Here is a 23,920-nt window from a genome sequence, read left to right as displayed (position 1 = left end):
AGGGAAACAAGAAGCGTAAAAGCTTTGATTTAAATACCTGAATGGAATGTTGCACAGACCCCATTTTGAATAACAGGGGGGAGCTATTTATCATAATACAAACAAGCACTACACCAAGAAGGAAGGTAGTACAGAGACAAAAAAAAGTAGTGAACGCTTATCATGTTGTGATTTCAGGGGCGGCCGTGGTTGGAGTTGGTATCAGAGCCAATATTTGGTTTTTGATGATACCCATGCATGTCTCAATCTCCCTGTAAATTGGTAGATTCTGTGGAGAATATGGATGCAAACTTGTGACTGCAGAATCAAGAATCTGGGCAATCTCGGCAGGTGGGTACTGTCTCTCCGTACACGTCTGCACAAGCAATCCACAACATGACTCAGAACAGATAAATGGACGCAATAAAAGAAAAATGAAAGGACACATTATGATCAAAAGATGCAACTGTATATATGTACAAATAATTCACGCATACACGCATAAGTTTGGAAGAATAGAGAAACCAAAATTGCTAGTACTACAGCATATTGTCATGTCAAGCTGCCCAAAAAATTGTTGTGACAAAAACCTAAAACTGACACTTGTAGTCAAATAAGGAAACAAACACTGATCTTAATGACCATGTTTGGTGGTAAAAAGGCACCAACACATCTTCTTTTGTACATGTAAGAAATACAGAAACAAAAACTAGATCATTGCAGAGTTGGAAGATTAAAAAACCCATCAAGAAGTAATTGACAGGATGTCCCTTCCAGAGACAAATGTCTCCAAGTTATGCAGAGTTGGAAGAAATAATTATCTTAACAAGATCAGATGAGTGAGAATATTGTTTGCATTTCCTCATTGTGTCAGTTTCTATACTGTCTTCTAAAGCATAGCTGATAAACTGACAATGAGAAAAAAAAAATTAACAATTCAGATGCAAATCACTAGAATATCTAGGACTCAGGCTTCAATTAAAATATTTGGAGTTGGCAGTTCCAAGTTATCGACCGTAACTTTTGAACGTGGTTGGGTGTAGGAGGGAGGAATATCCTATTGATAAAATATCAACGTATAAAGTAACCTAACAGTTTGTTTAACAATGTTATCGAACTCGTGTCTGAACCTCTGAGACCTTCAAAAGTAAAGAAAAAACCCAGCCACTTAAATGGCCAATTATTCTCAGTAGAAAGGATAAATAATAAGTACACACCAACAAAGATTACCTGTATCATGAGAAGTGTCGAGACACATGATGAAATTAACTCCGAAGGAAGTTGTAGATCAGCATCAGATGAATTGTTGGTTTTTGGACTAAGTGCATGAACTGTTGTGATGTCAAATGTGCTAGCTGGATGATTGTGATTTGTTGTGTTGCTATGTCCTGGATTAGGAGGCCCATGTACTCCCAATATACCAGAACCAGTGTTGCGATTATTAGTCAAATCTAAAGCCTGTCCAATTTTGGTAAATGCATCTTCTCCTTCCTTTAGTGTGCACATTGCCTGAGAAGCATACCAAGACAATAAGAATTATTAGTCTCAGTTAATAGACTGAATATAACAAAAGAAATTTTAAAGACGCCGATCAACTAAAACTCAAGGGAAAAAAGCTAATATCAAGAGGAGTCCGATGAAAACATAAGTAGATTAAGATCAAGTATGCATCTGATCCAGAAAGTTTGATTCTTCAATTTAGCACACAATACCTAACAAAAACCAAGAATCTTCATATCTTTTGAAAAGAACAGACTCATTACAGCACCAAATGTACCTGCAGAGCAGCATCAACCATTGTCCTTGCTTTTTGTGTAGAAGTTTCAACAATTTCCCTTACATGAGATCCCATATCCTGATTGGGAAATGCAGATGGGTTGAATGGCTCTGGAGATCCAACAGATCCTGCATTTTCCACTGGCCTCGTCCATGGGGGTGTTGAATTACCATGGTATGTGTTACGCTGTCTTAAAGAAAGCAAGGCGGAAGCAACCTAAAATCCAGATAACAAGGTCAGATTCGTGCTTGAGAAATATCATTAAAGTCAAATGTGGATTTAAATCCTCCAAAGATGTTTACCTGATCATTAGCATCTCGTAGTTGAACAAGTACCATGGCATATTGCTTTCTGAAATGATCCAGATCCTTTATGGTATCACCATCCTTCTGCTTTTCTGAGACTTCTTCATTCATATTTCTCAATTCGATCAACAGAGCTTCCTGCAAATGCATCTCCATTAACTTCAAGGATTTCTACAAGATAGACTTAGCAATTGTTGTAAATAAGTGATGAAGTCGAGAGGTCTGAGACAGTGCAAGCTTCCAGACAACACTAGGATGACAAATTAAACTACAGAATCAGACTGAAAGCTTTCAATTTAATGCAATTGGTGTCAAATTTGGTTTTAGGTGATTATTTGCCATTTTGAGATTTCAAGAAGATAAAGAGAGTAAATTAGAGAATCTCTTGAGGGAACCAATGCAATCTTCTATTTTTAGCATCCATAAAGGCCTTCACCCAGCAATCTCTCATATATAAAGTTACAGCTAGCTAAGGGTTTACAGGTTATACAAAGGAATCTAAAAAATTGTATTAGTTTCAGTAATGTACAGTGATTTAAAAAGCGCTAGGCGCCAAAAGATGCTAAGGTCCAAAAACACCCGAGGCGCTAAGCGCTCGCCCAGGCGCTCGCCCGAGCGAAGCGAGACGCTAAAATATAAAAATATATAATATAATTAATAAATATAATTATTTAAAATTTTAAATAAAAATAATATATTATTAATCTATTAAAAATATTAAAAATTAATAATTTCAAATAAACCTAATAATATTAATAGTATACAGTATACTGTTAATAGTATACCATTGTATACTGTTAACAGTATACAGTATACTGTTAACAGTATACAGAAGGAGAAAAAAGAAGAGTGTAAGGGGGTGCTGACTGTTGACTGAGAAAATAGGAAGCGGCAGCGGCAACGGGAGTGTAAGGAGGCAGCGGCAGCGAGAGCGGGAATGTAAGGAGGCAACGGCAACAGGAGCGGGAGCGGCGAGCGGCAGCGACGAGCAGCGGCAGCGGGAGCAGGAGCAGGATTAGGAGCGCGAGCGACGAGCAACAGGAGTGGTGTGCAACGCAGCGGCGAGCAGCGGGCGCGGGAGCAGCAACGAGCAGGGTTAGGGTTGGGCAGCGACAGCTGATATCGGTTTTAGTTGGTTCGATTGAACCAACTAACCACCGGAGACCGAACCAGACCTAAAATCTTGGTTCGGTCGCCTGGTTTAACCCAGGCGCTTGCCCAAAGCGCCCAGCGCCTAGGCTCGGGCGAGCGCCCAGGCGGCGCCTCTTAGAAGCGCGCCGCCTGGAAGTTTAGCGAGGCGCTCGGGCCTCGCCTCGCCTCGCCTCGCCCGAGCACCTTTTTAAATCACTGGTAATGTAGAGATGTAACCTTGTTCCAACTTCCAACCAAACAGAAGCATATAGAAACAAAGCAGAATAGAGTTTAAAAAGATGGTTGTTTATACAATTAATTAAACTAAAAAAATTAAATGACTTTATCATATAGCACTAAGTCCTACCATCGCACTTGGTGTTCCTTAGTGACCCTTCAAAAGGAACAAACAGTTAACAGAAAACAGATACTCTGAGTAAGTGTGCATAGCTGTTTGCAACTAGGATGACTAAAGATTGGTAACAACAGCTTGATGAAAAAACAAAGGTGAGATTGCTTGAGGGGCAGAAGAAGCGCAAGTGTCTTGAAGATAGACAAGTAAAGACACTAAGTGCTTTATAGTTTATAATACCATAATCATCACAACTGTCCCCAAATTTTTGTATCAGTTATACTAATATAAATGCTACATTGGCATTAAAAGAGATATTGCAGCAAATCAAAATAAACTTTAGCACTAGGATGCTATCCTTCAGATCAAGAAGAAATTTCTGCAAGCTTAGGAGTAAATGAGAGAAGTTGTTTGTTCCTTGTGTCAACCAGGGGTCCAAATGGACAGATGTATAGTCCAACAGCTGGTTTAAATATCAACCAGCATGCACATACGGTAACCGCAATTATAAGAAGCATCTGTAGCTTTAGAATGATAACCTACATGAGGTGAACAAAAAAAATGCATTACAGCTCTCACAGCAGAAGATTTGGAGATCACTATTGAGGTGGATCAACAAGGTGAGTTTTCATTGAATAGATTCTCACTGAAGACAGATGCATGAAAGTGGCTTGAACAACCTTATATTCCTATCACTTTACCATTGCATGCTCTCATGGCATAAGATTTGGAAATCAGCTGCAAGGATGGCAGATGAAAGTGGGCAACCAGACACTGCTGCCACTGATTAATAGGATTTAGTATGTTCTATCAAGTGTCTCCCTTCTTCAAGAGGAGGACACAATCCATTAACAGTAATAATAAGAAAGGAGAAAAGAGAGAAGAAAAGAACAAGGATGATCTGTTGTGTCTAGGGGCTCACAAAACCTTTATTCATATCTTCTAAGCAGTGTGGGTATAAACTGAATGTTAACTGCTCATAAGAAAAATATATATATTTCGGATCCCAACAAAATCTCCTTAAAACACCTACAAAAATATGAGTCTAATTAGAAAAATAATTAACTTAATTTATATTATATACCAAGGATTATAATTTCGGTCCGTACCAGTGTACCGAGCCTTGCTCGGTATGGTACATATCGAAGTGTACCGATGGTACGCTAGGGCATATCAACGGTACACCCAAAATCGTAAAAAAAAACCTTCAAAAATACCTAAAAATAATAATAATAATAAAAGTTAGATTAGGGTTTTTAAATTAGAAATAAATATAAATTTAGTATAATTTTATCAAAAACAATGTAAATTACGAAGGAATAGTATCATATATCTTTTTCGATTATATTAAATTGACTCAATATCGATCAAATTTTAATTAAATCATCATTAAAATCACTAATTACAACATAAAAAAACTTAATTAAAACTTAGTTAACCTATTATACTATTACAAACATATGATCCAATCCTTAATATGCTGAAATACAAAGATTTGACCTATTAAGTGTCTAATTCAAAAAAATCAATATTAAACACACTAATCACAATATTAGAGACCTCAATTTCTCTCTAGTTAACACTATTCTAATTTCTATTATCAAACAACATATTAGACATTAAGTCATACATAGCATAGAATAGACTTAATCATCTCATAAATTAACAAAAATCTAGAAAGAGAATATACACCTCTTTATTAGAATGTTCTTCCTCTCAATCCTCCCAAATTTGTCTCCTAAATTTGATTCAATCCACAAATTGTAACTTTGTTGAGTTTATGAGAGTAAAATATAAGAATAAGAGAGAGATCAGTGAAAATGCGTTTGAAAGAGCTTAAGAAATTGAGAGAGTGAAATGAGTTGAAAGAAGAGGGAGGAAAGGATTTAAAACCCTTTTTCTAAGCCTTAAACGGTCAAATTGACCGTTTAAGATAGGGCAATCTCAGCCCTTGATTGATAACGATCCGACCGTTACTGACCGGTACAGGCCGATAACGATCGGATTTCAGCCATTACAGTCCGGTACAGGCCCCATATCACCCAATACGGGGTCAAGTGACCAGTACCGCTCGATAGAGGGCAGTCCATGTATCGGTATCTTGTCAAACCAATACGTACCTCCCATACCGAGCGGTACGCATCGGTATAGCAAACCCTATTATATAGTACCGATTTGCTTCTAAATAGGACTCGAGACCTTCAAAAAATATCTCTGAGAATAAGAACAAAGATATACGTATATGCCTAATCTAAGAATATCTAGGCCTCCCTCTAGGTAAGAGGGCTAGTTAGGACTCCATCGGATCCTGATGCAAAACTTAACTAAGATTTGACTTGGGTTCAATCTGGTTTGATGATCTTCTCATTTGATTTGGAAACTGGGATCCACGGGTGGAATCAAGTACTGTGGCGCCTACTAAAGATCAGGATTGCACACTTCAAAGTCATGTTACCTAAGTAAAACCAACTCATAGTGGAGGTTTTCACTATTGGGAATTGAAACAAAAAAGTGTGAATTTGTAGAATCATTACCTTTTTATCAAGTGCACGAGATAACTCAGCAAGAGCCCTAATATCAGCTTCTCTTTCCTGAATTTGTGATAGTGTACAAGGTTGATTATACATTGCCTGTTGTGCAGCAACAGCAACTTGATTTACGGTAGCTTTAGCTTGTACGATGGCATCAATCGTGTCCCCCTGCCAGAAGCACACTTTGGTTAATGAATATCTAATATTCCATCCTCCTCAAGAGTCAAGAATACAAAGTATAATAAAAGTAGAACCTTAGCCTGCTTCATTAGTGTATTCATTTGATAACTGGTAGCAGAAGTATGAGTACGCCCATCTGCAATGTCAAAACTTCCAGTTCTCCAATCCTTAGGAGGATCTTCTAATTTCATATCTTTGAAGGTGTTGCAGTGTCTGTTAATAACAATATTCTGTGGTCTAAGAGTTTCAGGAATATTGTCAAATGGATTAAGTGCCATGCAGTCAATATCCTGAAAAAAAGTAAAAGATAGCATGTCATTTAAGAGTTCAGTAATAAGAAATGGTATTAGGAAACTAGCACTCAGTTCTTGTTTCCAGCTAGTACTTGTTAAGAGAGCATCTCACTACAAGAAAAAGCACATTGGAATGGCAAGACTAAAATCATTATAACACTAGAATTTTACCTAAGTGATAAAATCAGAAAAGTTATTCTGGTTAGTAATCAGAAAAGAGTGAAAGAGAAAGCAATATTGAATCTGCATACAAGAAACAATTAGATATTCAAGTATTTATTTTTATGGTACAATTTCTGTTAACCCGGTACCCCACACTGACACTGCCTAAATGAACTAAGCAATCCTCAAGGAAAAAAAGCATTCTTAGTGAAACACAATTCTAAAGAATTTTTATTATAAATATACACAATAAGACTTGGTTAGTGGAAAAAGGATACAAGTTAGTAAAGAAAGCTAGACAGTATTACCGAAATGAAGATATGGGAGAGTATCAAGTGCAGGGACAAATCTTGACCTGTAGTACTGATGAAAAACACTGGTCAAGAAGGTGACCAAATGAAATAAAAACAAGGCCAAGAAGCAGATGATGCAGACTCCCATAGAGGTAATGTTTAGATAGAAGTTCATGAGAATGTGGATAATGATGACCAACAATAAATGAACCACAGGCAATAGACACCAGAGAATCACTGAGTTGCCATTTATTGCTAGGTGCTGAGCCATAATCAGCAACCCAATACACAATAGATAAGCCACAAGCATATTATCTCAAATTGTTAATGCACCAAGGTAGTAAATATGACTTACAGATTCAAGAAGTTTGAATTGCAGAAATGCAAACCTATAGTGGCAGTAGGTATTGAGGATGCATTTAAGGTACAGGTCATCATAATCCGAGTAAAAAAGCCAACACAAACACATCCATAAAGTAGATAAAAAGTAATGAAAAAGGAAAGCTCAATGAATTTTGTTCAAGATGCTGGTTGTCACTTTCAAATTGACATTCACAATTTGTGAGATTTAATTACAATGAATCATTTTCACAATTAGAAAATACCAGCCATTAACAGAATACTTCGGACAATAATGCTTTTCAGAAGTACCAGGTGTACTATCCTCAATGAGTTCATGCAACTGATATTCAACCTTTTATCACTATGGTTTTGGCTTCGTCAAACCACACTATTCAACAATAATAATATAGATAGTGGGGTTAATTTGAGAAGTTATTTGCGAGTAACCAAAAGGTTGTCACAAATAGTTTCACATGGTTTAAAAAAGAATTGGGCAACAAATAAAAAAAACATAGAAGATTCAGAAACACTTTAAATCAAAACTAGATAATAGGTAATTTAACAGGAAATCTTAAAAACTAAAAAGATTACCATTACAAACTTAACCCCTAGCTCAGGCCGATCAAACTGAACTCTGCACCTACTACGTTCAACTGTCAGAACACTTCCATCATGAAGTTCTCTTGTTTTAGGGTGACAAGCAATCACACGTTGTCCCACTGATAAAGGGCGAGCTAGATCTGTTGGGAGGCCTTCTTTAAGACCAGCTTGAAGCTCAGCATAATGTGTCCTAACTGATTCTCTGTACTGCTCCAGCTTCTCCCTTTCTTCCTTTAAAAATTGTTTAGATAATCGACGTGGTTTTCCAAGAGAACTGAAATAACAAGAGCATAGTTTAACTAAAGTAAAAATCAGAACTTGTAACACCCCAATTAGTCTCACATCGAAAGTAAGAAAGATTAAGATAGACTTATAAGGGACTAATGGTTGTACTACTATCAACTTCAACTTAAGCATTTTGGCCAATAGTTTGGGCCAAAAGAAATTGATAGGTCAGTTATCCCGTCAGAATGGATCGTGACAGAACTAATAGTTTAGACTTTAAGTTAATCTATACCTTCGTATGACACCCCACTCCACACGAGTTAGTCTAGGTATGTGGCCCAACCTCACATGATTCAAGTACTCCACAAACTCGCTTTTGGCAAACCATGGATGGTCAATTGCACTGTAAAACCACTCAAACATACACCATCTACGCAACAGTTTAGATGATAGGCAGTGAGAAAGATTTTCCTGCAATGAATGAAATAAGACATTACTAAAATATCATTAAAAAAAACAACTTTGACCAGAACATAAAATATAAATACCTTAGGCTCAACAATCCTGTTGACTGCATAGGAGTATTTATGAGGACAATTATCTCCCATATCATTGGATTTAAAATCCTTCCAGGCTGGTGCTTTTTGCAGGCCTATCTTTCGACGACTTCTATGTTTTGTAAGCAAATTAACTTGGTTTTCAATTGCCAAACGAGTTGTTTTGCTTAAATCAGTAACTGTTCTTCCAGAATCAGCGACAGAAGAAGAGTTCTCTGGGGGTTTAACAAACTTCCCTTGCCTTAGCAATGGACTAACTTGACTAACACGTCTAACCTTAGCAACTGATCTTTTCCCTTCTTCAGCAGAAACCTGTAAAAAAAGTGAGCAAGAATTTGAACACTTATACAGTTTTAAGGGAAGGAGATATGTACAATGTAAAAGGTAAACATGGGCAGGGCCAAAAGACTGCACCTTAGACAGACAATATTACTCGATAGCAGAAACAGTAACTTATGATGTTAAGCCATGAGGCAGAACACATAAAACAAAGAATAACATCCAAGATTAAGGAGAACAATCACCACTAATTTTAAATAAAGAATTTGTGAGCTAATTTCAAGTCATCATAGAGAATCTTTAAATCAAGTTCAAACAACATCTTTGAATCAGCAAATATGCCAATTAAAATTTTGATCCTAGGAAGATTTGTAGCTTCAGCCATCATAGTGCGAAACCAACCTAGTTTACTGGTAGGTAGTTTGTGCAAATTATGTTGCCAAACCAGAGAATTGTACAGTTAACATAGTTATACTAAGTTTTGCCATCTTAAATTTCATATGCAAAACCTGATTGTCAATTTATGACTATCCTTTTCAAAGAAATAACAATGACATTATCAGTGAAAATGGGACTACATAACATTGCAACTTATAAACCAATCAAAACAAGTAAAAAGTTTATGCCTGACAAACCGTTCACTAAAACCACATAATCCATTTTACAAAGACAAAATTAACACATCAACAACAATATCATAAAACAAGGAAAACTCAAATAAAAAGTGCATCCATGGGATTAGATATAATGGTCCCCAAAAGGAGTGCCGTTGGACGAGGTACTAAAAGGGAGCATGAATAGCATGGATCATAAACCAACCTGAGGTCCAAACCTATTGTTACAGATTCCAGAATTGGTTCAAACTCATGTTTCCACAAGAACCTAATAAATTTTGTTTTCACCAAATTATTTAAAGAATTAAAAAGGAAAGTAACTTTGTAAAAGAAAACGCATTGAAAAAAATTCGCAGACGTCCCTTGAGACTATTGCAGTCCTTACTCTATTTGAGTTATTAGGTAAGTATTTCATGACTCACGAATCATATGATTCAGGAAAGCATATGGTTTTCTGGAACCTAGTGGATATTATATCAGATACCATCTCTATGGAATAATTTGCTCACAGATTACTGAACAACAGATAAATTTTAGTTGGATCCTATTGCAGAAACTAAGATACTAAAGCATTCTGAACCTTCAGCAAAATGACATTCAAAAGCAAAATCAAATAATATAAGCAATGGTGGAAAGCTAAAGTACCTCCATTTTCTGCGGCTCACTTTTTTGAGATTCACTGCTGAACTCAGATTTTGGTATCTGCCAATGGTAAATAACAGGTCAAATAATCAAGGAACCTTATAACACAAAGATAATTATAAGTTTGATTAACTGCAAAAATCAGACAAAGCAAAAACACTGAAATGGCTGCATCTCTTACTTTCCCAGAGAAAGTTTTCCCTTTTCTCTTCTCTGTCATATTGATACATGCGCAAGCTTGCTGATTCATCTCAGCAATAACTTTTGAGTCACGTTGCAATCCCTTGACAACTTTTGAACTTCTCCTGGAAAGTGTATCGGAACCAACACCTGCAGAATGCCTTCTCTCCTTTTTCCCTGAAACTTTAGACTTATCTCTTTTGTAATTTAAAGGCAATGATTCAGGTATATCAGGCTTCTCATCAGTATCAATATTTGTCTGTTCTTTAACCTGGGCTGACGATTCTGGACACATTACAAATAAGAAACAGAGGAACTCCAAGTGTAAGATGCTTATAATAGTAATTCTAAATAAGAATGAAATGTGAAGCAAAGAGAACAGGAAATAGACAACAAAAATAAGTATAATATGCACATGTAAGTATCCGTGCAGATGCTTACACAATAGACTAACATAATAAAGATGAGAAGTAAAAACATTTCCTACACATGTCAAGCAGGATAGGCAAAGTTGATCACCAATCATCAAAAAAGAAAAATCATATCTGATCTAGTACCTCAGAGTTTGCATGACTTCATACTTAAGAAATTATTAGCAAAATTTCTGAGCAAGAACGAAGATGCTTGTGCCATGAACATGAGAATGAACACAGGCAAAAGCCTGCCATGTTACATGACTTTCTGAATTCAACAATTGGTAGCAAACTTCTAAGTAAGAACCAAGATCCATTGACCATTCCCATGCCAGTGAACACAAGCACAAATGTCTACCACATTATGCGATTCACATAATATAGTGGTGCATTATAATTCCATAGCTGCAGTCTGACATGTGTTAGTCCACATTTAGTATAGCGGCACATAGTATTCCGCCACTGCATTCAGTACATTAATCCTTGCTTCCAGCATTGTATTAACCTAGTCTTAGGCACATATAACTGTGAGATCCCGAATGCAAAGTAGGCCAAATAATTAAAAAAAAAACAGCTCATAAATGGTTAAAATGATGAATATTTGGGCCAAGGCAGAAAAAGATAGAGCAGGGTGTATTGTCTACTGGGTTTAGAGTTTAGACTCTATTTATCGTCAAAGCCACAAAGAATAATTTTAAATCTTTTGAAGGATAAAGGGATGAGTGATGGGTCATTTGTTTTCCTCTTTGATGATCCATATTTTACCACTTCCTTTGTATTGAGCAGGATGAGGAGCACATGAGGTTCTAAAGTTGAAATGATTTATGCAGCACTTGTAGATGTTGATCCTGGATTGAGTTTTATATTATGACTATGCATCATATAGTAGTTAAACATAATAAATAGTTCATGTGGAAAATAAAAGGCACTATAGTTGTTATTAAAACTACAAAGGTACCCTGTGAAAATAATTCTACAAAGTATGGCATTAAAACTAAATTGTCATTGCATATATAACTAGAAGCACAATGTTTTCAGTACGCCATCAAGTGATTTCATCTGAAAATTTTTAAGATCAGTCATCCACTAAGTAATATTTGCTCCTGGGCATAAAAAAAAACAAGTTGGCTAACATTCTTAACACAAATTGTTTGAGTAGGTGGTAACTTAAATGACCCATGTTGGTTTTAACTTAACCTGGATTCAGGAAAACATCATAGATTCAGGAAAACATCAATGCAACAAAATAGAAGTCTATAGTTATGGCAAATCTCTGAAATATGTCTTACAGGTACAGACTCTCAATTGGTATAAAGTACAAAAAAACATTGGCAAGTGATATACAAACTATATTTTGACCTCTGTACTACGGCATTGAACATGAAAACGAGCTCAATTAAAAGGCAAATTCCAATAGTTGCATGGAGATACCATGCTTGAGTATAGCCTGGGATTAGAAGTCTAACTCTCTAGCTCAAACCAATTTAAGAACTAATCTTTGTTGAAGAGAAGCAAGTACCATCCTTGGTCACATCTACCAATCGAACAAGAAGAGAAGAAATTATAATTGTAGGGAACTTTCAACAGTAACACCTTTGTGTATGTAAACTCCAGTACAACTCCACACTGTTGTCGAGAACATGTAGGAAACAGACAATAACATGTAAAAGTTCTTTTTGAAGTAAAGTTATGGAGACAATTATTTTTACACGATTCAAAAGTAATAGATCATAGTGTAAACATGAACATAAGAATTATAATGCTTGATTTCTCCGACAATCATATCTAGAGAAAATGAACAAAAAAAGAATACAGGTAAAAAAACTAACCGGACTCAACAGCAGATGAAGGCAGCAAGATATTAACAGACAAATCTGCTAGTGTCTGCAAAGCATCCAGGGCAGAATTCTCATCTATAAAGTAAAACCAATATGGTGAACAACCATGTCCAAATAACATATCATCCGATATAAATATAATATAAATAACAATGAAAACGAAAATTCAGTATTTTTTTTTAAATTTATTAGTGCCACAAAGACAGAAAAGAAGCTTCATAACCACTGTCTGATGGCTTTGTATTAAAAGACAGATGATAAGTAAAAGAAATGACTTTATATTAAAAGCCTTGGCAAGGATACTACAAGATACAAATTCCTGAATCCTTTACTGCACCAGAAGTAGGTTTTGACTTCTCTCATTTTATTATAACGACAAAAAAGGTTGAAAACTTTTAAACCCATAATAATAAAATAATAAATGCAGTCATATGCATGTCAACATTGTATTGACAATTGAGAAGGATCACTCAAAAGATCATATGGCTAACATAAAGGCTTCATAATCACTATCAGAGGGCTGAAACAAAACCAACTTGTTGTCAAATGTTTTGCAACAACTTTTCAAGATGAACCATCTTGAAAATATATATGTGTGTGTGTATACATGCATCAGATAATCACTAGATGCAGAACACAAGTAATTTGGTGCAGCATGTAGAAGTACAAAAGTAATATTTCTTACTGCTAGGTACCATAAAGAAATATTAAATCATCAGGTAGATATTAATTGCAAATTCTAGTTAATCAAGCTAACAAAACAATTAATGTGAACATGATCATAGCCATAAATCCATCAAGGAAAATGTAAAAGCTGAGACCATTGACAATCATGAAAAATTAGAAGGGTAAAGCAAAGACAATCTGAAGCAAACCTCCAAAAAATAGTTGCCGGCTTCTTTTCCTTGAACCATTGGATCCACGAGCAGCTTTATTGTCTCTAACCTCCAAGTCATTTTCATCTTTAATTTTTCGGACACTTGATCCTTCTTCAGTACCACTACATGCTTCTCTATCATCATCAATTTGGAAGTTTTCAGTATCAAAAGTTTTTGGTCTCTTTCCTTGGCGCTTCTTCATTCTTTTTGGAGCTTCAACTGCTCCAGCACCTTCTTTAACATCTCTAGCAAATACTCCATTCTCAGCTTCCCTACTTCCTAGACTAGCTTCATGGCAATCATCATCCATTTGAATGATTAACTTTGATCTGTCTGTCTCCTGTTCGACGCTCTAGATGTGACAGGAAGAGTGTTTCAATAAAGATGGCAAAACCAAAGCAACAAGATTAAAAGAATCACAGAATTACCTTTTGTTCACTGCTTCTAACAGGAGAAGACCTCACGTGATCAACTCCGCTTCCAGGTGTTCGAGAAATCTGCGGTGAGCCACCTCTTTGCAGAACCTCTGCTAAAGCCAATGCTGCTACGTGAGCACCTTCATCATCAACAGCATTAACCTCTGACTTTGAAGACTGTTTATTTAAACATGTTGCTTTTTCCTTGTCATATTTGCTATACATATTTGAAACAGGGATGCGAGGAGTCCTTTTCCCAACAGCACGAGGTTGATTCCCCGAAAATAAATCTGGTAAAGTTTCAGAATCAATTTTATTCATATGAAGAAAAAGCAATTTTATTCAATATGAAGAAAAAAATCACCCACAGGCTCACAGTCACACAAGAAAACAAGAACAGACACCCTTGGCTACTTGTCAATAAACAGATGCAGCAGCACAACCATCCAAGATAGATCTACATGTTCCATGAGCCCCCTTCCCATTAGAACAGATGATAAATGCTGATTTTGATCTTGCCATTGACATGTAATTCTGATAAAGCAGACTAGGAAGTGTATGGTTCATATAGCTGGCAGAAGAAGCACCTAGAAAAGCAAACCAATGATCCTACAAAAAAAATTTCTCCTCCAATGAGGCTCTCTTACGGAGCCCATAGGCGCTCACATGGCCTCATACTGGAATCTACATATAAGGTTTAATAGAGAGCCACATCAGAAGATATTTTTTGAAGGGAAGCAAAAACAATATTTGCCACCAAAAGACAATCTATTTTCTTATTACTTTGTCCTTTCCTTCATCAACCCTTCTCTCTATCCACCCCATCGATTATGTCATTTTGTTTAGCAGATGAAAAAGCTAGATATGTAGGGATGGAGTTGGATATGAAACCCATCAACCCCTCTCTCCATCCTTCTCTATGTCCATCTCATCAATTATGTCATCCTATTTAGAAGCTGAAAAAGCTAGATGTGTATGGATGGAGTTGGATATGAAACCATTGACAGGACTCCAGTGCCCCTATCTTCTTTTTATTCTTTTACAACTTTTGATAGTTGTCTTCTTTTTTTACTTTATTTCCATCCATGCTCCTTTCTATCTCCCTTTTTTTCTCTCAAAATCTCTCCATTCCCTCCTCCTCCCCTCCACCCTGCTGCATCATCAGGTTTCCTCCTCCACTTTTCCTCCTTCTTCCTACTCCTCCCTTCTACTCTCCCTCCTACTTTTGGTACGTGCCAACCAACATTGTCAGATCATATGTTGGTATACTGGCATATATCAGACCCATACCGGTTTGACCAGGAGCCAATCCGACTCTCAGACCGAAACTTGAAACCTCGAGCAAACTAAATATTTATCAAGCTCTTTGTCTTCTTGCTGCTCATCAAAGTGTCATTTTGCCTCCACTTCTCCCATTCTATCTAATTTTGCCCATGCCAAAGTCGTCGACCGAGTAGAGGAGAGCTCACCGGTAGACGTCAGGAATTACAGGTCTCACAAAGATGTGGAATTTAGTTCTAAAGATTTGTTCCTTCAAGGGCTGAGTTTTGTTAGAATATTGGGATGCATTGTTCTTGTTTTCTCATGATAGGTTGGTCAAAGAACCAATCTTGGAGGTTTTTGTTGAATATTCATATTTATGCAGTGTTGATACATTGGAACTTTGGATAAGAACAAAACATGTCTCTTTTCAGATTATATTAGATGAAAGTTCTTCTGGTGGTTGTGATATATCTTGATGAGAGACATGATTGACCAAAGATGAAGCTGCAAACCAGAGTCATGCGGTTATTCAAACAGGTCCTTTTAAGTTTTAAGATATGAGGTGCCAAAAAACAAGGGCAAAACAACAGTGACCATTGAGTCTGACTGAATGCACAGACTGTTTGACACAAGATCAAAACCATCAGGGGGATTCACATCCTATTTCAGATTTTTTTTTTCTTTTGAAAGAAAAATGGAAATGGGCATAAGGTAGGGTATTTTTTTTATTTACTTTTGGATATCTCAGAACAACTTAGTGGTGATCTGATGGACAATTTTACAGGGTAGAATATATTTTAGTTAGTAAACAGTATACACCAACTTGAACTAAGATTAACACAAGATTACCAAAAATCAATAATCTTGATGGAAAAAAGTGCACATAGCAGCTTTTGACAAATACGATAAAAAAGAAAAAGAAGGTCGAAATGCTTTTCAAAAATGATCTTATCAGAATGGCAAAAAAAATATCTTGATGATCACATATGCTCACAGACACCCACTAGTGTTCATGCATTCATATGCACACACAAACAAAGGAAAGAGGGTAATCACTCCATCCATCAAACGAAGGGAAGAAAATAGGGAAGGCAGCAAGAACAATAATCTGGGACCATGATGAAACAAAGAAGAGGTTGGTTAAACAATTATGGTTAAAAAGGTAAAAATCTTTACAAAATCATTTTATAATGATAAAAGAAACTCAAAAGATTCATCTAGCATAACAAACCCTATCTACTAAGTTATCCTAATAACGGTTGCTTAGAGAATTCAGAGAATCAAAATGTGGAGGATCAGAGTACAGCACAGGAGGCAACAAAACAAAGCAATTGAATAATGAGAAGAATTATCTTGTAATAATATTTTTATAAAACTAGACACCCCTGGTGGTGGAGAATTCTTGGTCTAACATATGGTCACTTTATCAATACTTTCTTTGAACAAAATGCACATTAAAACTCCATTTCAATTAAATTGTAGGCACTCCATTGCTAGAGCAAATACAATTGCCAAATGACATAGAAAATAGTGCTGAAAGCACGTACCTCCAGAACGCTTCTTCTTCAACAAAGATAGGCATCCATATCTTGATGAAACTGACTGATATTGTGACTGATCAGGAGAGCACCCATCAGAACCCTTGGGCATAAGTCGAAATTTCCCCCGACCACGCTTTTGAGGTTTTTGATATGTTTTTGCCACATCGTTACTTTCTCGATCACTATCACTTCCTTCCTGCTAGTTGATGGTTCCTAGCTTTAGACTTATAGACTATAGACTTCCAACCAACTAAATGCACAATCAGAAGTAAAAGCAAAAATTAAGAACTCAAAAGACATGACAAGAGATGCTTTTCATTTGGATGTTAGCATGGTTAACTAATTTATAATACAAGTGTACAACAACAACAAAGTCATAAAATCTCAACTATTTGGGTTGAATACATGCAGAGATATGTAAAGAGGCATATGCTTAGTTAAGCTGAAAGTATTTACATATTTGTTAAGTTAATAATCATTTCATCTCTTCTAACTAACACATTTGTTGATCTTCTAAGCACATGACTATATCATCTTAAACAATTATACTTCGTTTATCTAATCAATAGCTAATTGTTCATGAATGCAAAAATTCTATCTATATTTTCTAGTAACTCCACATCTATCTCAACATTTTCATCTCAGCAACACAAACAAACTTTCCATACGATGTTTCTTAACTGCCCAACAATCAAATTCATAACCTTCATGTTGATCTTCCGGGTATAAAACCAAATTTATTTTTAGAGATGTTTATTTCAAATCTTATCCTTCATTCAATTACTCTTTCCTAAAACTTTTATTTAAGAAATAAATGATATTTAAGAAGTTGATTAACTAATTTGTAGTAGTAAATAATATTTAAGAAGTTGAGAAAATTATAAAAGAATCCAAACAAGAAAAATGTTACTACGTAGCTAAATGCACAACTACAAGATGTAGCAACCACAATATTAGACTGTCCATTAGTTAGGCACCAAGACAAAAAAATTAAACTGGAGAAACAAAGATTGAACGATGGAGCAAAAATATGAGACACTAACTAGAAATATTGTAGCTTCCATGTGATACTTTTTTTTCCTAATAACCAAACCAATAGTTGTATCCAAAAAAATAGAAGGGAACAACAATCAACATGCATGTAATACATGTTTATAAGATAATCCTGCAAAAGTAATCACTTGTACTGAGATGAGCAATTCAAAAGTTCAATTTTCATTCAAGTTATTGTATGGAAGCATTACAATGTCTAGAAGCTCCAAGAATTCACAATGTCTTCACTGGTTTATAACAAAAAAGTCAACAAAAATTAGAAATAGTATCAGGTTTCGACTAATCTCATACAAAACCTCGGTGACAGTGACAGAACTCTTCATGTTTAATTCACATGCTGAAGAAATTTTGAATCTTGTTATGAACTGCAGTAACGGTATGCACCCTAAAAGATCTAAACTTCATGATAATACTAGTAGGAACAGTAATATCTGGATTAAAGCAGAGACAGAACTCTAGGACAGAATATAACTACAACAAGCGCCAATTGCCAACAAAAATGTCTGAAGTTGTTCTGTAGAATTTCGTTGCTTCAGCTTTCTGTAAGATTGCACTTTTTCGTGGAAAAAAATAATTAGTTACCAAAGAAGAATCAAGTTTTCGATTAAAGGGTCAACTTCAACAGTTACTCCTTTCATGATCAGTGTAGTTAAGACATGCATATGAACTCATGCCAGTTTTTCAGTAGAGTTGATCGCTTTCCAGAGGCTTTGTCCAAAAAGACCATTCTTCTTAATCACTAGTACAATTTGACATCATATGATTATTTTGAACTTATTTCTTTTGTTTTGGGGGCATAAAAACCTAGAACAACTTTCATTTATGAATTTTTTTTCCTGGATCAAATAAGTCCTTGATTAAACAATAAGAATCATCAGCATCACTGGTACCAGAAAACTGGAGACAAAACTCAATCTCCAATCTCACCAGAATGTTGTAGTGATCGGTCATCATTGCAATTAACCCAGCTACAGTAGCTGTTCCTTCAGGAAGAGATAAATATGCCTGAAAAATCATAACAATTTTTTGTTAGTCACAAAAATTATTATGAAGTTTACTCTATGCTCTATGCCTAACCATAAACAAAAATTACTATGAGGTTCATTATTTTGCTTTTTGCATATCCATAAACGATTCATAAAACGTCAAAGATCTAAATCAAGGAAATACATACAAGGTGTTAGGGAGCCTGGCCCTGTATATCTACTGCATTGCATCAATCAGCGCAATGCAGGTTGTGGGTGACTGGTACATGGACTGAGCAATTTAGCCTGTATATCTAAATGCCCACCTCGGATAAAACTAACAAGTCCAATACAAATCACAGAAAAATTGCCACCGGTACATCTCTCTGAAAAAAAGCTTTATAACCCATAACTGATGTGCTTATGGTGATAACTATACTATGGAATACTCGGTTTATTTTGAGTGTTCCATAGTGAAAATGCTCCATGATTGTTAGATATGGAACTTCTTTTCTTGTACTAGGTAATCAAGGATATGATTTGTTATGAATCTTCCAATATTTAATACCATGATTCCTCCAATCATGTATATCAACCTAATTGATGATTAGAGGACAATGTATACAACCGCATCGATCTGCAACTACATATATGTCAATGAATTACTCTATCTAGAGATATCAGAGAGTGCAGACTCACATGTCTCTAATGAACAGATTAAACAGTTGAAGAACTTTGTGAGCTCAAGAAATACAATGTAAAACAACAAGCATGTGAAGTTGAGAAGGTTGACAAAGGAATGTAATGGATGCGGGAATCAGATAAAGGACCAGCATAGCAACATATCAGAGAAAACATGATACCTCATCTACAGAATTATTTTTCATGTCTGGTTCAACATAATAAACTTATAATTATCACTAAAACTGTATACATCAAGTTGCTTGGATAGGCAATTAAAAGCAAATTGGATTTTTAAGAAACTCAAATACATGATGACTCTCCAACAATATGACATAGAGAATCGGTAAAAAGACTCACTTTATTCATGTTGTAAAGAGCTTCCACCGTTTCTGATGATCTATTACGCAAGGTACCAGCAACCTACAAATTCAGGAAGATTTAAAATATTTACAAAGTTGCATATTGATTTCCAAACTTATTATCTTAATAAGACCAAGTCACATCTTACATATCACATATATATTACGTTTTTCAAGTGCAAGACATTGCACTTCTCTTTCCCTTTTGTTTAGGAGAGGACAAAAAAGCAATCATACCTTTCTCCAATCTTTCCCATATTTGCGGTAAGCTTCATAGAATCGCTCAATTTCTTCTTTGCTCCACTGAGAACCTAGCATGTCAGACAATTTCCTCTTCTGCATAGTTAGGACACCAGATGTTTTAAACCAAGAACCAGAATATAGCTAGAAAAGTATAACACATCCTTAGAGTTTCCTATAATTCTACACCTAAGAAATGAAAAACACCAATATGCTTGAGTCCAAGTGAATGATATTCAAATGTGACCGAACAAGTTCATTTTCCTCAAATGTTAACTAGCCTTCGGTATTACATATAGGATCCCTGTTTTTGCACAGTTTTGTGATCACTAAAGTTCACAACCTACGGAGAGAAATGATGGCATGTTTATAGATGCTCAAAAATCTGATTTCTCCACTAGTAGAGCTTTCTGAATTTAAATTTCTTTCTTGCATGGGTAGGTGATGGGAACTTCAATTTCGCCTCAGGTATAATCAAAGAACAAGAGCCACAGGTTTAACTGTGGAATGGATTGTTTTAACAACTTCATCTGGCACATGAACTCAATTGACTTATCCCTCACAACTGGACTGGAAGTAATATGAGAGAATAACGAAGAAAGTTGTCCAAACTGAACCGCTTCTTTATTGTTTGGGAATCTTTACAAGCATATGAAATAATGAATATGACTTTGAGGATCATAAATTGATTGGAAACTCGATGCACTATTATTCAATGCGATAGAAAGTGATGAACTAAAGTATAAGTTGATAAAATAAGAACTTACTCGTGCTCGACTTTTCTTTGGAGGTGTCTCATCCTTCTCAGACCAGTCTTCAAAAACTTTAGCAAATCGCTTGTTCACATTTCTCAGTTTTCTGGTTGAAGCCATAAAAATTTCTTTCTATATTGCCTGTGTCTGATCAATGCATGGAAAAACATCAGTGGATGCTCATCGAGAAGGTTCATTTTTATCACCCCAAATAAACAGGCAGTGCACTACATAAAACATCATTTACAACCTAAAGAAAAGACAAAGGCTGACCATTTGATAAAGCTACACATTCTAAATCGAAACAAAGTTTTAGATGAATAGAGAGATAGAAAACATTGACAATAGATAGAGGAGCGAAACAAGAGTAGCATGGAGGTCATCCACCATCGTGTTCCGATTCGTTCCGATTCAAATAATCCGACAATTCAGATCACAGATTTAAGAGCACATGGATCTCATGTAAGAGCCAGTCCCTCGATATATAGTTTGTGGGAAAATTTACTTCGGACATATAATGTTAACTAAAATGAGAGTCAAAAGTTCGTTCCTAATATCTCCACAGAAGATAAGGTGATGAATGTACTGCGGCGATAAGGTGATGAATGATGCATAGAAGAGACCCGCCTTTGAAGCTAAGATCCTAATATCTCCACAGGTATGCCAACCAAACTATCAAGAAGCAACAAACAAACTATCTGGGCAAGACAGGTCCGGAAACATGAACATCCACAAATGAGCATATGAAATGACCGACGATGACTCTAGAACAGTTCAAGATCATCAAAAATAGATCTCAGACGAATCTTTCCTAAAGTATATAGAGAGCAAGCATATTTTGATGATCGGCGAGGTACGGTGTCCTGAACGAAACATGCATTATCAAAGAGCTTGATCTCAAACAAGACTTTGCCGAACTGATCTGTCTTGAACTGAGATTACCCAAAGAATTCTATAGCCAAAACGTCCGGAAGAACCAGAAAGAAAAGGATACAAACCCTTCTACAAACGAAAGAAAAAAGAATTGGTTCAGTGGCAGCGAGCCGAACATCCAAAAAGGTTAGGGGAAAGGAAGAAGGGGTCGCTTCGGCACCAATTAAGACTTGTGAGGCACGATCTGAAGGGAGAACTTGCGAAGGACGAAATCAAAAGGAGAAACTTGGCTTGTCCTTCGATTCGGAGGACGAGAACCACAAGATCGGGCGACCAAATTTGATAAAATCCCGGGCGTACCTGGAACGAAAGAGGAAGCGGAGAATCTCGACGAGCTGGAGAGTGATGCGAGCGTCGACCTCCTCCTCCGGCGGTCGAAGACGAGCGCGACTCCTTTTGCTTTTCTTTGTTTCTGTTTGATGGAATCGGCGGGTGTGAGAGAGAGAGAGAGAGAGAGGTAAAGAAAGAGGGACGAGGAATCGGCAGTATGATGGGCTTTAAGATCCGCGCTCGGAGATATGCGCATTGGAAAGATCTGCTTCTGCTGCTGCCGATGCCTGCAACTTCGCAGGCGATTCGAAACAAAAGAAACTTTTGCACGAGTGGAACTCGTACCCGTTATTCCTACCTATACTATGATTGGACAAAAGGGTGTGGTCCAGCACAGGTTTAAGTTTCCTTTCAATAGCGCAATGGATAAAATAGGGTGTACGATTGCAACGGGTAGGGATATGTAAAAAGGGCACGCGATTTTGAATGGCCAGCCCACGATGGCCGCGGTAAAGGTTTGCGCTCGATTTGGCTGAGAGGGCCGAAAGAACACGAGATGGGTATTCTTGAAAATTTAATGCCTTAATTACACTACAGTTTCATATGAGCCACTCGATTTTGGTTAATAGCAGAGCAAACTGGTGAAATCAAGTTGCGTAGTGGCACTCCAATTAAGATAGCGGAAACGTGGAACGAAAAATACAATTAAATTGAAGATGAGAAGTAAAGGGAAGAGATTGATATGAGGAAGCAATTGGGGAAGAACAAGTTCGATGATAAGGAAAAAATAAAAACAACAAACAATCTTTTCCTTTTCATATTTTGAATTATAATATTAGTTAGACCCATATAAGTCCAATACAAAGTGAAAGAGATAGCAAAGTAAATAAATAAATGAACGAGGATAAATACAAAGAAAGATATGAAAATATATCTATTATTCACGATAATTTTTTTATATTGACAATCCATTATCATTGATAATTTTAAAAAATAATTAAAATTATTTTTAATTTTATTACTTATAATTATAATATTAGTAAAAAAAAGGGGGGGGGGGAGAAGAGGAGTTCAAATTAAAAATATATATCTTATATATTAACAATCAAATAAATAATCATGATAACTCTGATTTCATAAAATAAAATAAAATTCTTTATCACATGAGAATAATTATAACTGATTTTGAGTTAACCTCAACTCGAGCACAAATCTCATTATATTTTTTCTTATGTGAATTCAGATAATTTATTTTGTCCTTTCTTGACTTAAAAAAAAAACACATTATTATCTCCTCATATCTTACTCTCACATTAAAATCGATAAATACTTTTTATAATTTATTTCTTAAATAAACATATTTTTTTCTATATAATTTATTCCTTATCGTTGTGATAAATTCAAAAATACACTATACTCATATATTTAAAAATACATACTCGAATGCTCTATTAATTTGATATACCGACCATACCAACCCTCAATATGATTGACATTAGCGACACTAAATAGTTTGGTTTTTTTATGTCTAAGTAAAACTCAGATAGTCTTGCATAACTACTTATACAAATTAATTATCACTTGCTCCCGCTCTATCAATTACCAAAGCATAATGTTTTACACAATATATTATATTCAATTATATGTTCTCTAAACCATTTGCATTCCTTTATTTTTTTTAGACACTAACTCGAGCATTCGTCGAGTCGAACGACCATTTGTCGAGCACTCTTTCGATATAATTTTTGTAATATATCACAAAATCTGATCATCTCTTGACACCAAGCTGGTGACATGATCTCTTAAGAACACTATCAAATGAAAAGTATTAATAATTTTGAATTAGGAATGGACCTACCTCCCATCTTTAGGT

At 35.8% G+C, this 23,920-nt stretch overlaps 1 protein-coding gene across 2 annotated transcripts; it reads right to left on the bottom strand.

The window, feature by feature from the left end:
• Positions 1 to 3: 3 nt before the first annotated feature.
• Positions 4 to 22,244, bottom strand: LOC135676166 (protein ALWAYS EARLY 2-like). Of its 2 annotated transcripts, none has more exons than XM_065187041.1 (20): positions 22,078 to 22,244; positions 20,860 to 20,991; positions 20,090 to 20,188; positions 19,851 to 19,913; positions 18,772 to 18,849; positions 16,798 to 16,990; positions 14,000 to 14,277; positions 13,569 to 13,923; positions 12,685 to 12,768; positions 10,444 to 10,727; positions 10,266 to 10,322; positions 8,719 to 9,039; positions 8,463 to 8,641; positions 7,937 to 8,219; positions 6,330 to 6,545; positions 6,079 to 6,243; positions 2,059 to 2,199; positions 1,757 to 1,972; positions 1,210 to 1,488; positions 4 to 355 (listed from the first exon to the last, which is right to left on the bottom strand). In XM_065187041.1, the coding sequence occupies exons 2-20, from the start codon at positions 20,962 to 20,964 to the stop codon at positions 161 to 163; spliced, it is 3,591 nt and encodes a 1,196-aa protein (XP_065043113.1). In that variant the 5' UTR covers positions 20,965 to 20,991; positions 22,078 to 22,244; the 3' UTR covers positions 4 to 160. The 2 variants fall into 2 exon arrangements, with proteins under 2 accessions (XP_065043113.1, XP_065043114.1); XM_065187042.1 differs by having other exon boundaries at positions 16,798 to 16,987; positions 22,078 to 22,243.
• Between the last annotated feature and the right edge of the window lie 1,676 nt (positions 22,245 to 23,920).

This window comes from Musa acuminata, chromosome BXJ1-6 (genome assembly GCF_036884655.1).
Source record: "Musa acuminata AAA Group cultivar baxijiao chromosome BXJ1-6, Cavendish_Baxijiao_AAA, whole genome shotgun sequence".
Classification (NCBI taxonomy): Eukaryota; Viridiplantae; Streptophyta; class Magnoliopsida; order Zingiberales; family Musaceae; genus Musa; species Musa acuminata.
Note: the sequence above shows the minus strand (reverse complement) of the source record. Positions and strands in the feature narration are given on the sequence as shown.